A 15,060-nucleotide genomic window follows, 5' to 3' on the forward strand; every position below is an offset into this window, starting at 1 on the left:
GCACACTAAGAAAACGAAGCATACTAAGCATACTAGGCATACGAAGAATTCCTACACTTGCCCAACTGTTAACTTCTGCTTTAATTATTATCATTATTAGCTGTTAACTAACATTATTTTAGCTATTAATATCAGTTGCAGCTGATTTAGACAAAGGTAAAGATTGTGTACAGCATTTGAGTTTTTGATCGGATCAAATAAAGACAACCCTTGGTAATGGGAAAAGAAAGATTTTTTTGTTTTGTTTTGTTTTTGTTTTTAAAAATTATTTATTTGAAAAGCAGAGTTACAGAGAAAGAGGGAGGGAGAGATCTTTCATCTGCTGGTTCACTCCCCACATGGTTACGATAACTGGGGCTGACCAAACCAAAGACAGGAACTTCTTCCAGATCTCCCACTTGAGTGGTAGGGGCCCAAGCACTTGGAGCATCTTCTAGTGATCTCCCAGACACATTACTGGGGCTGGATTGGAAGTAGAGCAGCTGGGACTAGAACCAGCACCGGTATGGGATGCCAGCATTGTTGGAGGTGGCTTAGCCTGCTGTCACATACTACTGGCTCTGGGAGTTTCTAGTGAACAGCCAGACAGGTCAGTGACTATTACCTGGAAAGCAGGCTCTGGAGAAGCTCTAGTCCTCTTCTGTGAGACCAGCTGTTCTTGCTGAATCAACACTCTTTGGATTGTTGCAACCTTTGATTGATTTCCAGAGATCTGAATTAGTTGATTTTAATCATTTTTGTCAGTGTTGTACCTTTTATGGAAGAGAGAATTTCCAATATCCTTATTACTTTATCATTCCTATTAGTGACACTTAGAGATCATGTTTTGGAATAAAGTATATTGAGGCCTGGTACGGTGGCACAGTGGTTAAGGGCCTCACCCCGGGATCCCATATGGTCGCCAGTTCTATTCCTGGCAGCCCTGCTTCCCATCCAGCTTCCTGCTTGTGGCCTGGGACAGCAGTTGAGGATGGCCCAAAACCTTGGGACCCTGTACCCACGTGGGAGACCTGGAAGAGCTCCTGGCTCCTGGGTTCGGATTGGCTCAGTTCCAGCTGTTGCGCTCACTTGGGGAGTGAACCATCAGACGGAAGGTCTTCCTCTCTCTCTTTCCTCCTCTCTGTATATCTGCCTTTCCAATAAAAATAAATAAATCTTTAAAAATAAAAAAGTGAAATAAAGTGTATTGAAGGTATTAAATAAATTGGGTGGGCACTGAAAACGCTATAGGATAGTCTTCTATGCTAATTTAAAAATCAGTAAAAGATGACATCTCAAGCCTTTTACTGTGGCTCAGTTAAGCACTCTTTCAAGGCCTCTTAGTATTGGTGTTCTAAATACCATAGTAATTGGTAGTTGGATTTTTTTCTCTTACACAGTAAATTTGTTCGATTTTCCTGTTTTTCTCTACAACCTTGTAAGAATTTTTTTTTTTTTAATTTCCTATTGCTTGTTTAAAACAATAAGGTTCCCCCTGTTCTGAGGAAACTGGCACCCTTAGGAGACATAAGATATACTCATGTTGCATTGAGTTGCTGGAATCAGGAACTTTGCAGAAAGAAGTAGCGTCTGAGATCATAGGATTACTGATGCTGGAGGTAAGTAAGGTGGAAAATAAAAGTTTCTTTGCTTTGTTACAGATTTCGGGGCATTTGTAATTTGTTGCAGAAAGAAAAACTTAAATGCCAAACTTCTTAGTTGCTATATATAAATAAGAGTTTTTGTTTAAAAAAAGAAGTGAATGAGTAGAGCATTAAGTCTCTAAATGTGTACGTTAAATTTTACTCTGTGGATATACAAGAGGTCTTCAGAAATTCACGAAAAATCCATGCTATTAAAATGCATAATGTTACACTTGTAGGAGAAAAGCAGCCATTAGCTGGTGGGCATTTTGGACCTGGTTAATGCCAAATTTGTGTTAATTATACTGATATGCCAGCATAGTGAATTATTTTGTTTCATTTTAAAGATATGTGGGAAAAGCCAGGAACTGCAGATTAGGACATGCCACCCCGACCACTAGGTGGGTGGGGAGAGGGTCAGGGCTGCAGATTGCCCAGTGAAGTGGGTCTGGGGACATTTGGAGCAGGAGCAGCTAAGGGTATGTTTGACAGGGGAAGAATGACTTTTAGGGGCGTCCACAGACACGGTGACCACTGAATCTCAGGTAGGTGAGGGAGCTGAGATGGAGTGAGTTAGAGGGGTACACTGGAGGGTATATCTGGGTCAGCCCTAGGTGCCCAACCATGTGGGCAACCTGGCTTATTTAGACCACAATACTTGCCTGTGAGTGTGGGAGCAGGAGGTAGGCCACATCAGTTTGGACTGCAGATTAAACCAGAATGTAAGAGAATTGGGTCTGGGAATAGATTCTGTGGGGGACTTGAGGGCTTCCCTCTGTGGGACTGTAGCACCCACCATTTTGCATAGGGGGCTAGGGTAATGATGGGTTGAGTCAGGCTGGACCACAGAACTTACAGGAACCCACATGATACTTGCATGAACCAGGGCTGAGAAAAGCCTGGGTGGGACTAGGCTGTGGCATCTACCAACACATGCAAGGGCCAGGACTGAGGGCAGACATGCCAAGCAGGACCGTTGCTTCTGCTGGTATGTGTGAGATCTGTCTGGGGTTGGAAGCAAGTCTGATTGGGGAACTTGAAGAACTCCCCTACTTGGCTGCAGCTCCTGCTGGGGAGCACAAGTGCAGGGGCTAGAGGTGGGTCAGGCAAGGCAAGGCTACAGCACTCAGCAGCATTTGTGTGGAACAGATCTAGGGACAGGCTGGGCTGGGGCAGGCCTTAGCACCAACTGGTATGCATGAGAAGCATGCCAATATGGATTACACTTGGAAGGCCTAGGCTGTAACCCACCAGTAAGAGCTGAGACTATGATGGGCCATGCCAGGCCAGGTCGAAGCACCTGCCAGCACATGTAGGACCTGATAAGGGAACTCTGGGGACACTGGCGAGTATAAGTGCCAGGGCTGTAGGCAGGCCAGGCTGGGTAAGGCCGCAGCATCCATCAGCATACGTGCGGGCTAGGTCTGGGAAGGGGTCAGACTGGGTGAGTTGTAGCACCTGCTGGCACTTAGGAGAGCCAGAATGAGTGTGGGATAGGTGGGTCTAGACTGTAGCACTCACTTGACACTTGCAAGCAGAAATGGGTGCAGCCTTTCAAGCTAAGTTACAGTGCCCTCTAGTGAATGCCAGGACTGGGGCCAGCCATGTCAGGCTGGACTGCAGTACCTGCTGGCACACATGAGATCCATTGCCTGGGTGGGCCTAGTAGAGGAACTTGGGGAACTTCCTTGTGAGGCTGTAGCTCCCGATGCTGAGTGCAAGAGCCAGGGTTGGGACAGGTCAGGCCGGGCTGGGCTGCAGCTCTGGTCAGCATATATATGAGTTGGGCCTAAGGGTGGGTCAGAAGTCAAGTTCTTGAGCTGTTAGTCTGCTGACGCCACGGGCATTGGCAGGGAGGTGAATTTAAGTGGTGTAGCCAGGACCAGACCAACACTTCAGTGTGGAATCCAGTTGTACCAAGCAATGGCTTAATCCACTGTACCACAGTGCCCAACCTGGATTTCAGATTTATTTATATGAAAATAAAATTTTAAACTTTTAATTGCCATGTTTTCATGAAATTTTTTTTGAAGACCCTTACTCTATCTTTGAATGCTTGTCCTATTTGAAAACACCAAGGAATTGATGGAGTTAGTTGAAGTCCACAACAGTTGTCAGAGCCAGTCAACTCTGTGATTCTCTCTCAGGGTCTTCATTCAGCTATTGCAGTAAATGTTTGTTTCTTGGAAACAAATATCAAGCACTGGATTTTTGTTGAAGATTTGCTTTACCCCATGACCTTTCAGGCTCACCGTTTTCCAGGATCAGTATTGGTTGAATTAGCCAAAGACTTTGTTAATGCTATCAAAGAGGGCGGCACGCTAGAGACTGGAAAATCTTTGGAGTTATTACCTATCATTCTCACTGCCCTGGCAACTAAAAAGGAAAATCTGGCTTATGGAAAAGGTAATTATTTTTCCAACTTAATGGACTTCTTTTCTCACTTAATGAAAATTGGTTTCTCAGTGTATTTTGCATTTCAGAGGAACTGAATGGGGAAGAATGTAAGAAGCAGTTGATCAACACCCTCTGTTCTAGCAGGTGAGACTTTTATTTATTTTTAAATTTTCTATTTTTTATTTTATTTTTGATGATGTTTACATAGTTGATCAGGTGTGAACAGTCAAGGAGAGTGGGTGAGACCATTGTTTACACATTTTTTTTTCTTCCTGTGTATGGGGGAGAGGGGATTACAAGAGGAGAAACCATGCCTAGCCTCTCAACAGCCATGCTACCCGGGGGATGGGGGATCTGCCACCTGATGTCATCCCAGCTCCCCATTGTGGAACATTTTCTGAGGATCCTGCTCATGTGGTTTTGATAGTTCCGAGATGCTGCTGCTATCACTGCTCCACAGATGAGGAAATCCTTCTACGATCGATTGGCTGTCATAGTCCATCTGTAGGTCTTTATTAGCCCAAATGTTTTTTGTCAAGCTTCACTGCAGTGGTGTTTTGTAGTTGATCAGTTTGTTCTGCTCTCCATCCTTAGTAAACCAGTGAGTGCTGTGGCGCAGCCCTCCCCTGCTTAACACATGCTCGGCCCCCATGTATCACAGGGGGAGCTGCAGCCCAGTCAGAGCGACCCCCAAAAACCCTTTCTGGACCGGAACTCTGCTCTGGTTCCTGTGCCTGCCAGCATGTGCAGTGGACTGGTGTGGTCTGGCCTGCCACACATCCCAGTGAGATCTTGTATACATCATTGGCCATTGATGTCTAACTCAACCCAGCCAACTCCTCCCTCCAGCACACATTCATGCCAGCGGTTGCCACTGCCTGTTCAGCCAGGCCCACCCCCAGTCCTGGTTCTCATGCTTACCAGTGGGAGCTGCATCCCATCAGAGAGGAGCCCACAACCTTTTACACTGCACGCATTCCCTCCCCTGGATATTATACTCTTCAGGTGGTTCTGCAGTCTAGCTCTATAGAACTTGTCCCCAGTCACAGCATTTGCCAACAAATGCTGCTGCAAAGCCCAACCTGCATGCCCTTACTCTGGCTCTTGCTTGTACCAGTAGATATAACCGGTTAGCCCAGCCTGGCTGTCTCCCAACCCAGCTCACATGTAGGCCATCAGGTGTTGTAGCCCTCCCCAGCCTGGTCTGCCCCCAGTTCCGGCTCTCACATTCACCAGCATGAGCAGTGGCCTACCAGTGGAGTCCTCACTACTCCCCTACCAGGCTCACCACCCCCCAGCTCTGGTCTCTGTGTGCTAGTGAGTGCTGTGGCTCATCTCGCCTCGGCATTTGCTAGTGGTTGCTATAGCCTGGCCAGCACAGTCTGTCCCCAGTTCCAGCTTGTGTTGGCTGGAGCTGCCGCCCAACCCAGTCAGCCCCCAGTCAGCCCCCAGTCCCAGCCCTAATGTGAACTGGTTGGTGATGCAGCCAGCCCCAGCCTGTTCTGCACCCCATCCTGGTTCTCAGATCTGCCAGAGGGTATTACGAACTAGCCCAGCCTGGCCCACTCTCATACCTGAGCCACACGTATGCTGGCAGGTACTGTAACCTGGTCTGCTGTGAGGTGCTCCTTGCTTTGGCTTTTGTGTTCACCCACAGGGACTGTGCTGTCGCAAAGGAGTTCTCCAAAGTCCTCTCTAGGGTCTTCTCTCAGTGGCAGATCTCATGCGCACTCTTGGGTCCTTGGCCCAGTCTGACTTAGTCCACGTCCTGTCCTGGCAGGAACAGTGGCCTTGCCCAACTGGCCCATACCCAACCTGGTTCTTATTGTTGGGTGTTACAGCCCAATCATACCTGGTCCATGCCCTGACAAAGCTCTCATGTGGCCCAATGGGAACAGAAACCTAGCCCAGCCTGTCCTATATCCACTCTGGCTCTCATGAGCACCAGTAGATGCTGGAGTCTAGCCCAATCTGGTGCATCCCAGTCCCTATCCACACCCATGCCGAAAGAGACTACAGCCATGTCCAGCCCAGACCACCACCCCCATTCTGGCTGTTGTGCTCACTGGTGGAAACCATAGCTTAGCTGGGACATACCTTTATCTCCCTAACCAGGCCTGTTCCCAGCCGCAGTCTACGCATGGTAGTGTTTGCTGTGACCCAGCTCTGCATAGCATCCACCGGATGCTGCATGTTGACCTGACCCAGCCAGCCCTCAGTCCCAACTTTTTTTTTTTTAAAGATTTATTTTTATTATTTTTTTCATTGGAAAGGCAGATATACAGAGAGGAGAGACAGAGAGGAAGATCTTCCATCCGATGATTCACTCCCCAAGTGAGCGCAACGGCCGATGCTATGCTGATCCGAAGCCAGGAGCCTCCTCTGGGTCTCCCACACGGGTGCAGGGTCCCAAAGCCTTGGGCCGTCCTCGACTGCTTTCCCAGGCCACAGGCAGGGAGCTGGAAGGGAAGCGGGGCTGCCGGGATTAGAACCGGCGCCCATATGGGATCCCAGGCGTGCAAGGCGAGGACTTAACCACTTGCGCCACCGCGCCGGGCCCAGTCCCAACTTTTTTAAAGATTTTTTTTTATTGGAAATGCAGATATACAGAGAGGAGAAGGAGGGAGGGAGGAAGATCTTTTAATCAGCTGATTCACTTCCCAAGTGGCCACAATGCCTGGAGCTGAGCCAATCCAAAAGCCAGGAGCTTCTTCTGGGTCTCCCATGCAGGTGCAAGAGCCCAAGACTTTGGGTTATCTCTTGACTGCTTTCCCAGGCTACGAGCAGAGAGCTGAATGGGAAGTGGTACTGCCAGGATTAGAACCAACACCCATATGGAATCCCAGCGTGTGCAAGGCAAGGTCTTTAACCAGGAGGCTGCTGTGCTGGGCCCCTTCAGTCACAACCTTGCTGGCAAGTGGTACAGCCTGGGCCTGCCCAATCCACTCTAATCCCTGACTCATGCAAACCAGCAGGTGTGATAGCCTAGCCCTACATGCCCCTCATTCCAGCCTGGTTCTTGCACTTGCCAGTGAGCCAAGGTTATCCTGTCCCTGCCTGGTCCACTCCCTTCCCAAACCTCCCCACACAGACGGGACAGATGGAGCTACCCTCCCCAGTCTGACCAACACCCAGGCCTGAATCACATGCTCACCGGTGGCAGCAATGGCCCATTAGGAGAGTTTCCCTAGTTTTTCCACCAGACTCGTCCCCAGACCCTGACCTTGACCATGCCAGTGGGTGCTGGGCCCTAATTGGTCGTAGGCTGCTTCTGTCCTGCATGTGTATGAGCGGTGGATGTTGCAGCCCAGTGCACCCTACACTGTATTCTTGGGTGTGTCTATGGGTGCTGCTTCCTGGAACAACCCAGCCTGTACCCAACCCCAGCACCCTTGAGTGGCCGGGGATTCCATGGTCATGCCTAGCTCAGACTGTCGCTACCCCTAGCTCTAAGGAAACAAGCTGAAATTGCAGATCTCAGGGGTGGGCCCACATACCCTCACAGAATCTGCTCCCGGACTCAGTTTCCTTGTGTGTTGAGTAGTGCCATGGTCCAGCCTAACATTACCCGTCCCCCTTTTCAACTCTCATTGGTGAGTACTGTCATCTAGCCAGGCAGGCCCCCAGCCCTGGCTTTAGTGTGCACCAGTGAGTGCTATTCAGCTTTGGCCCAGCTCTGCTATCATATGAGGGCTGGTGCTTCTGTCTGAACCTTAAAGGTCCTTGCATTCCCCCCCTCAAAATCCCACTGCCCCAAGCCCTGCTGCCTGGGAGCCCACCCCAGGGGCTGCTCAGCCCCTCTGGCTCTGAACATCTGGCAGGCAGATGGGCTGAAGAGGCTTTGATTTATATGTAGAATTTTCTGAGGCCTCAACTGGGCCCAGAAACGAGCTAAAGGTTCCTTCCTTCGTTCATTTTTTTCTTTTCTTCTTCTTTTTTTTTTTTTTTTAAGATTTATTTATTTTTATTGGAATGGCAGACTTACAGAGAGAAGGAGAGAGAAAAATTCTGTCGGCTGGTTCACTCTCCAACTGGCCACACAAGGGTTGGAGCTGAGCCGATACAAACATAATAGCCAGGAGCTTCCTCCTTATTTCCCATGTAGGTATGGGGTCCCAAGAATTGAGGCCATTCTCCAATGCTTTCCCATGTTATCTGCAGGGAGCTGGAAGGGAAGTGGAGCATCTAGGACACGAACTGGCACCCGTATGGGATCCCAGCATGTGCAAGGCAGAGGATTCGCTAATAGAGCTGTCACACCAGCCCCAGAACTAACAGTTTCTTCAGGAATTTATCTCTGAAGTTTTCAGTGCCATCCCTGCTTTGTTTGTTTGTTTAGTTATGATTTACCAGTGTGAGCTAATCTGGGATGAATTTTTGAGAAAGAGATTATTTACTGCATTTTTTGCTCTGAGATTACATATACAGTTTCTGTTTACTGTCAGTCTGAAACCTAGCAATTTCGTTTTCTTAACTGTTGAAATTCTAAGGTCTTAAGGCTGGGAAAGTCATCTTTCTGTTTTATCTGTTTGGTTTGATTACTTTGCTTTTTGCTTTTGTATGAGTGAGTGAGTAGAATATACAGAGATTATTTGGGTCTGGTGCCGTAGCGTAGTGGCTAGAGTCTTTGTCTTGCACGTACCAGGATCCCATATGGGTGCCGGTTCTAATCCCAGCTGTTGCACTCCCCATCTAGCTCTCTACTTGTGGGCTAGGAAAGCAGTCGGGCAGAACCCAAGTCTTTGAGACCCTGCACCTGTGAGGGAGACCTGGAGGAGGCTCCTGGCTTCTTGCTTTGGATCGACTCAGCTCTGACTGTTACAGCTGCTTGGGGAGTGAAACAATGGACAGAAGATCCTGTCTTTCTCTCCTTATCTCTGTAAAATCTGACTTCCCAGTAAAAATAAATAAATCTCTAAAAAAAATAATATGCCAAGAGATTATTTGTATCCTTTAGCCAGTATTGTCTTTCTAGGCATCTATCCTAAGGAAAGACTTAACATATAAGAACTCGAACATGAATACGTTCAACACAGAGATTTGTAACCAGTGCAAGCCTACAGTAATACAGATGTGTAAATTAGGATATGTAAGAGATAGTAGAGCCGTTCCGTGAAACTTATACTCATTGTATATTAAATATAGGAAGACATTTCAAAGGTGAAAATTTATAGGCAACCAAATAAAGACAGTTCTGTTACTTAAGATAAACAAGAAAATGCCTAAGATTAGTTACACAGGAATTTATATAGTTGTGTTATGTTTTGTATTTTTCATTTAACACACCTTTCTGTGTCGGTTCTTTTAATAGTCGGTATTTTGATCTCCAGTTGTTAGATTATTTAGTTGTTTCCAATCTTTTGCTGTAGCCAAGAGTTGCAAATGAATATATTTGCATATCCAAACAACATTTTACATTAAGTGAGTTTGTAGTTAAACATATTTTTCAAGTTGATGAGTATTGGAAACATCTTATACATGTCCTAAAATGACATGTGAGCTGTGTTTCTCACAATTTTTTTTAGTGCAACACAGCCAAAATAAATTTTTTGAAGTCTTGAAAAATAGTCCTCTGTTTCTCACGGTCTTACCAGCATTAGATATTTTCAGACTGATTTTGCTAGGCCGATAGGTTGCAACCCATTATTTTGTTGTTTTCAGTGATATTTCTTTGGTCTAATTTCCAGGTGTTAGAAAATTAAAACGTGAACAGGGATTGTTTTTTCTTTCTTCACATGTTGTATAAAAAGAAGTTGCAGCAAGCTTTCACATTCTTTGTCATTTTCTTTCACCAGGTGGAATCAGAAATATGTAATCCGACTGACCTCCATGTTCAAGTAAGCAGCATTCCTTTTTTCTCTTAATATCCTGCTTTATGAATTTCTATGTACTAGAAACGGAACCAGTGAGTGCAGTCACCACTCTCACCTCAGCTTGCCTGTTCTTCTGTTCCGTTACATAATTTCCTCCTTGTCCCAACCCTTTTGATTTTAATTATTTGAAATATAACTGATTTTTTTTTCCCGTCAAGATGACTTACTATATGTAAGGTTGTTTATCCCCTTGAAGGCTCTTTGTAAGAGAAAAATCAAAAGGGACAGTTTGTGTCCCAATGCTCCGTTGCCTATCCAGCTCCCTGCTTGTGGCCTGGGAAAGGAGTGGAGGACGGCCCAAAGCCTTGGGACCCTGCACCCATGTGGGAGACCCAGAAGAAACTCATGGCTCTTGGCTCAGCTCCGGCCATTGTGGCCACTTGGGGAGTGAATCATCAGGTGGAAGATCTTTGTTTCGCCCATCTGTAAATCGGCATTTCCAATCAGAATAAATGTTTTTTTTTTTTCTAAGAACAGTTATACTAATATTGATCCTAAATATGTTTCTGAAAAAGTTTAAATTTTAACCATTTTAAAACACTGAAACAAGCATCTAAAAACAAGACATGAGGTTTTTGCTATAACTTTTAAAATCTTTAATTCAAGTCCCTGTGCCGTATCCTAGCAGCTGGGGTCCTTACCTTGCATGTGCCAGGGTTCCATATGGGCGCCGGTTCTAATCCTGGCAGCCCCGCTTCCCATCCAGCTCCCTGCTTGTGGCCTGGGAAAGCAGTTGAGGACAGCCCAAAGCCTTGGGACCCTGCACCCACGTGGGAGAGCAGGGAGAGGCTCCTGGCTCCTGGCTTCAGATAGGATCGGATCAGCTGATCATCTGGCTGTTGTAGCTGCTTGGAGGGTGGACCAGCAGAGACAGGATCCTCTCCTCTATATATCTGACTTTCCAATTAAAATAAATAAATCTTTTTTTTTTTTAAATCTTCAATCCCCAGAGATGTCCCTCTGACAGCAGAAGAGGTGGAAATTGTGTTGGAAAAAGTGTTGAGCATACTCTGCAAGTTAAATCTTCAAGAAATACCAGCTTTAGTCTATCAGCTTCTGGTTGTCTCTTCAAAGGTACGAGTTAAGCATTGTTTCCCTTCAGTGCTGGTGGTATGACCTGTATGGCCATTCAGCTTACTTATATACAGAGTTTACATACCAGGGCATAATTTCTTTTTTCTATCTTATTTTTAATCTAAATTTACTTATTAATGTGAGTTACGTAGGTGAGGAGGTTGTAGACATATGTGAGTCTCTGCCTTCATTTTGTGTGTGATAATTCATGTCTAGTAAATAGATCACACCCCTCAGTGAATGAAAATCTGCATTACCTCTTGTTTGATCACATTTTCTTGTGGTAGTACAAGGGATCAACATTCTAAAAAGCTGTGGACTATAGGTCCCTTAGAGAAATTTTAAATCATATTTAATAATGAAAATGTTCTATATAATCTTAGCATGGCTCGATTTCACCTTGATTATTTAAAACTGCCCCTTTAAATTGAAAATAAATTCCGCCTACTTATCTTGCCATTTAATTGGGATACCTTACCAATTGTGCATTTCTTCAGGGAAACAGAAAGAATGTTTTGGAAAGAATGATAGCTTTCTTCAATGAACTGGATAAAAAGTACAATGACGAACAGAGTGGTGATAAGTAAGTAATAATAGTGTAGAAATAAAGAAGTTTTGTACTAATTCTTATTTTAATAACTTCACTATATTCACTTTCATTCTTTACAGTCACTTTAGTGAAAAACTTCCCTAATCCTCTTCTTGCTGCTTAGTAATAAGATTAACAGAATAATATAGATTGTTCAGCTCTTTCATTTCTACCTTCAGGAAAATAGCAGTTATTCTTTGTTTAAGGTCTCACAATTAAGTGTTCGTTCTTATGCTAGAAGCTGATCTTGGGACCTCAATAATGAACTACTCGGATAAGTTCTCTATATTGTGAAACTTAAATTTTAGTGTGAACAAAATAGCGTGGAAGATGCTTTGCTGATCATAAAGAGGGTGATAGAACCATGATGCGAAGGTGCTTTTAGTAGATTGGGTCAGAAAAAGCTTTTCTGAGAAAGTGCTGTTTTAACTGTTGCATGATATGAGCCACTGTATGTAGATCAGGGAGAAAATTCTTGGGTCCGGCAATCATTAGTAAAAAGGCAGGAGAAAGTGTGGCATCTGAGAAAATATTTACATTTCTTTTTAGCAAACATTTATAGATTGCTTATTTGGGGCCATTGCTGTTCTGAGTACTTGAAACCTTAGAACTCTGTTTGGCCTATGTCTTATGGATGTGAACCCCAAAAGTCCAAGAAATTAAAATTTCCAGATGTTACCCAGCTGGAAGAAGTGGAGCTGGGATTTGGATCCAGATTGTTAGCTTGCAGAATTGGTACTGTTAATCCCGTGGCTGCCATTGCTTCTGTTTCATAACTCCTAGTTGTTTGGCTTGAGCAGTTGGTTAGGAGATGGTTGAATACTGTGTTGGGAATTACCAATAGAAGCAGGTTTGGGCCATGATTTGTTTGAGATGTACGTTAGTATCCTACAAAGGTGTGTGTATTGAGCAGTTAGTCTGGATTTGTAGGGAGGGACACAGTCGGAAGGAACTAAGGTTGTGGGACTGGTGGGATCACCTGGGAAACTGGGGAGAGAAAGAAACCAAGATTGAGCTAGGATTCCACTTAAATTTCAAACAATAAGCGGCCATAAGCCAGCAAGAAATTTGAGAAAAGGCCAGTGACAGCACCCAAGAAACTAAGAGGGGAAATTCTTGGAGGAAAAAAGTGTCAAATGACCCAGTGCTGACTTTGTCAGATCTGCTGAGGCATTAACGAGAGACTCCCATGTTTGGCAAACTTGGAGATGTTTGTGACCTTTGCAGAAATCAAAATTAAAAGGAATTTGGAGGGGGAAAAGGGAAGGGTAGAAGCCTATTTGAATTGAAATGGACTGGGAAGAAAACATAAAGTTTATTCTTTCAAGAAGTTGTATTGTAAAAAGGATACAGAGTGGGAGAAATGGAATCTGCCATCTCTTCTGATAGGCGAGTTCAGCCTGGACGCTTGTTGATTGGAGCATCTGCACCTACCTCTCTCTCAAACTGTAGCTCATGCTTTTCTGTTGAATCTTGTAGGCTGCTGGATCTTGTTACGATGCCATCAAATGAACTCCGTCATGTGGAAGGCACCATCATTCTACACATTGTGTTTGCCATTAAGTTGGACTGTGAACTGGGCCGAGAACTCCTGAAACACTTAAAGGTATTGCCAAAGTCATCTTGTGATATAGAGAAGAGTATGTGAATTTAAGCTTCTTTTAAGTCAGTTAGTGACAGGAATCAGAAATAGTATAGAATTGTATCTACTACAGGTCCCCCCCCCCCCCCCCTTTTTGGGTAATATTTGCAGTGGAAATATCCATAAACAAACAAGGACATTTAATTTAAAAGACCTTCCCTCACAGTATCTAATATCAGGGTGAGCGCCCTTGCATACCAGGTCTAGTCCCTGTGCTTCTGGCGTCCCATATGGCTGCTGGTTTGAGTCCCAGCTGCTCAGCTTCCAGTTCAGCTCCCTGCTATTGTGCTTGGGAAAGCAGTGGAGGATGGTCCAAGTGCTGTGACCGCTGAGCGCTGGTTCAGTTCTCGGATGGCCACAGTAGCTGGGACTGGGCCTGGCTAAGCCAGAGCCCGTATGTAACACAAAGCATAAAAGTTAGGAATGATGGTGAGACCTGCTTTATAAATCATGTAGGAGAGAATGCTTCTAGTATTGTCTCTGAGAAATCTTTAGTCTTGGATCTGTAGAATTATCTGTGTGTTTTCTTTTGAAAGTTACAGTTTTAGTTACATTTAAGTTTCTGATCCATTCATTGATCTATTTTTAAGCAGGCTATGACTTATATTTTGGATAATTAAAATGGTTGCTTTTATTTTGTCTTCTAGGCAGGACAGCAAGGAGATTCCAGTAACCTATGTCCCTTCAGCATTGCTCTGCTTCTCTCACTAGCAAGAATACAAAGATTTGAGGAACAGGTATTTTTAAATGACATTTGGTTTATTGTGTAGTTAGTAAGAAAACAATCTGCCTTCATTATCTTTTCCTTTTATTTTTGTTTTTAATTATAATTTTTTAAATTAAGGCAACAGGTTTTATGTATTTCATAGGTACAGTCTAAGACAACCATATCTCGTTCTCTTCTATCCTCCCTCCCGTAATGCCCCTCCTTCCTTCTTTTTTTTTCTTCAGTTTCTGCAAAAACATATCTATACACTTTAATCACAGGCTCAGTACACCACAAGTCATAATATTCAACAAGTAAAAAGTAAAGAAGTCATAGTTCTCCAGGAGTGTAAACAAGAGCAACAGTCAAAATCGCACACACAATTATCTGTCTCCATTGGCATTTTTTTGTGCTCTGTGTTAAGTACCACATGTCAGAGAAAACATATTTGTCCTTTGGGAACTGGCTTATTTCACTACGCACAATGATTTCCAGAAGACAAAGATTTTATTCTTCCTTTATGACTGAGCTTTCATAGTGCATACACATCACATTTGTTTTGTCCAGTCATCAGTGGATGGACGTCTGAGATGATTCCTATTTCTGCTATTGTGACCTGAATTGCCGTAAACATTGGGATACAAATAACTTTCATACTCTGATTGCATTTCCTTTGAGTAAATTCCCAGAATCCTTTCTTATTTTTTTTTAAAGATTTATTTTTATTATTTTTTATTGGAAAGGCGGATATACAGAGAGGAGAGACAGAGAGGAAGATCTTCCGTCCGATGATTCACTCTCCAAGTGAGCCGCAACGGCCGATACTATGCCGGTCCAAAGCCAGGAGCCTCTTCCGGGTCTCCCATGTGGGTGCAGGTTCCCAAAGCTTTGGGCCGTCCTTGACTGCTTTCCCAGGCCACAGGCAGGGAGCTGGAAGGGAAGCGGGGCTGCCGGGATTAGAACCGGCGCCCATATGGGATCCCGGGCATGCAAGGCGAGGACTTATAACCACTTGTGCCACCGCGCCGGGCCCCAGAATCCTTTCTTAATTCTGCCCCTGTCCTGCTAGCAATAAAGCTGGGAGACACACAGGCCTTTGATGTTCCCTGGAGGCTGCTGGGAAGCTTGTTTGGTGAGAGGTTCTTCTTACTGTGGGA

The 15,060-nt window shown here is 44.8% G+C and overlaps 1 protein-coding gene across 3 annotated transcripts in view; it reads left to right on the forward strand.

Moving 5' to 3' along the window:
* LOC121148471 (Fanconi anemia group I protein-like) overlaps positions 1–15,060 on the forward strand; it is a 57,817-nt gene that overhangs the window by 5,268 nt on the left and 37,489 nt on the right. For all 3 annotated transcript variants that reach the window (XM_040968537.1, XM_040968536.1, XM_040968538.1), the window contains exons 3-10: positions 1,468–1,598; positions 3,869–4,028; positions 4,106–4,163; positions 9,815–9,856; positions 10,843–10,966; positions 11,464–11,549; positions 13,035–13,161; positions 13,845–13,934. In XM_040968537.1, coding sequence (XP_040824471.1) covers positions 1,468–1,598; positions 3,869–4,028; positions 4,106–4,163; positions 9,815–9,856; positions 10,843–10,966; positions 11,464–11,549; positions 13,035–13,161; positions 13,845–13,934 — 818 coding nt within the window. The remainder of the gene's footprint in view (positions 1–1,467; positions 1,599–3,868; positions 4,029–4,105; positions 4,164–9,814; positions 9,857–10,842; positions 10,967–11,463; positions 11,550–13,034; positions 13,162–13,844; positions 13,935–15,060) is intronic.

This window comes from Ochotona curzoniae, unplaced genomic scaffold (assembly GCF_017591425.1).
Source record: "Ochotona curzoniae isolate NIBS_2020 unplaced genomic scaffold, NIBS_Ocur_1.0 scaffold_4701, whole genome shotgun sequence".
NCBI classification, from domain to species: Eukaryota; Metazoa; Chordata; class Mammalia; order Lagomorpha; family Ochotonidae; genus Ochotona; species Ochotona curzoniae.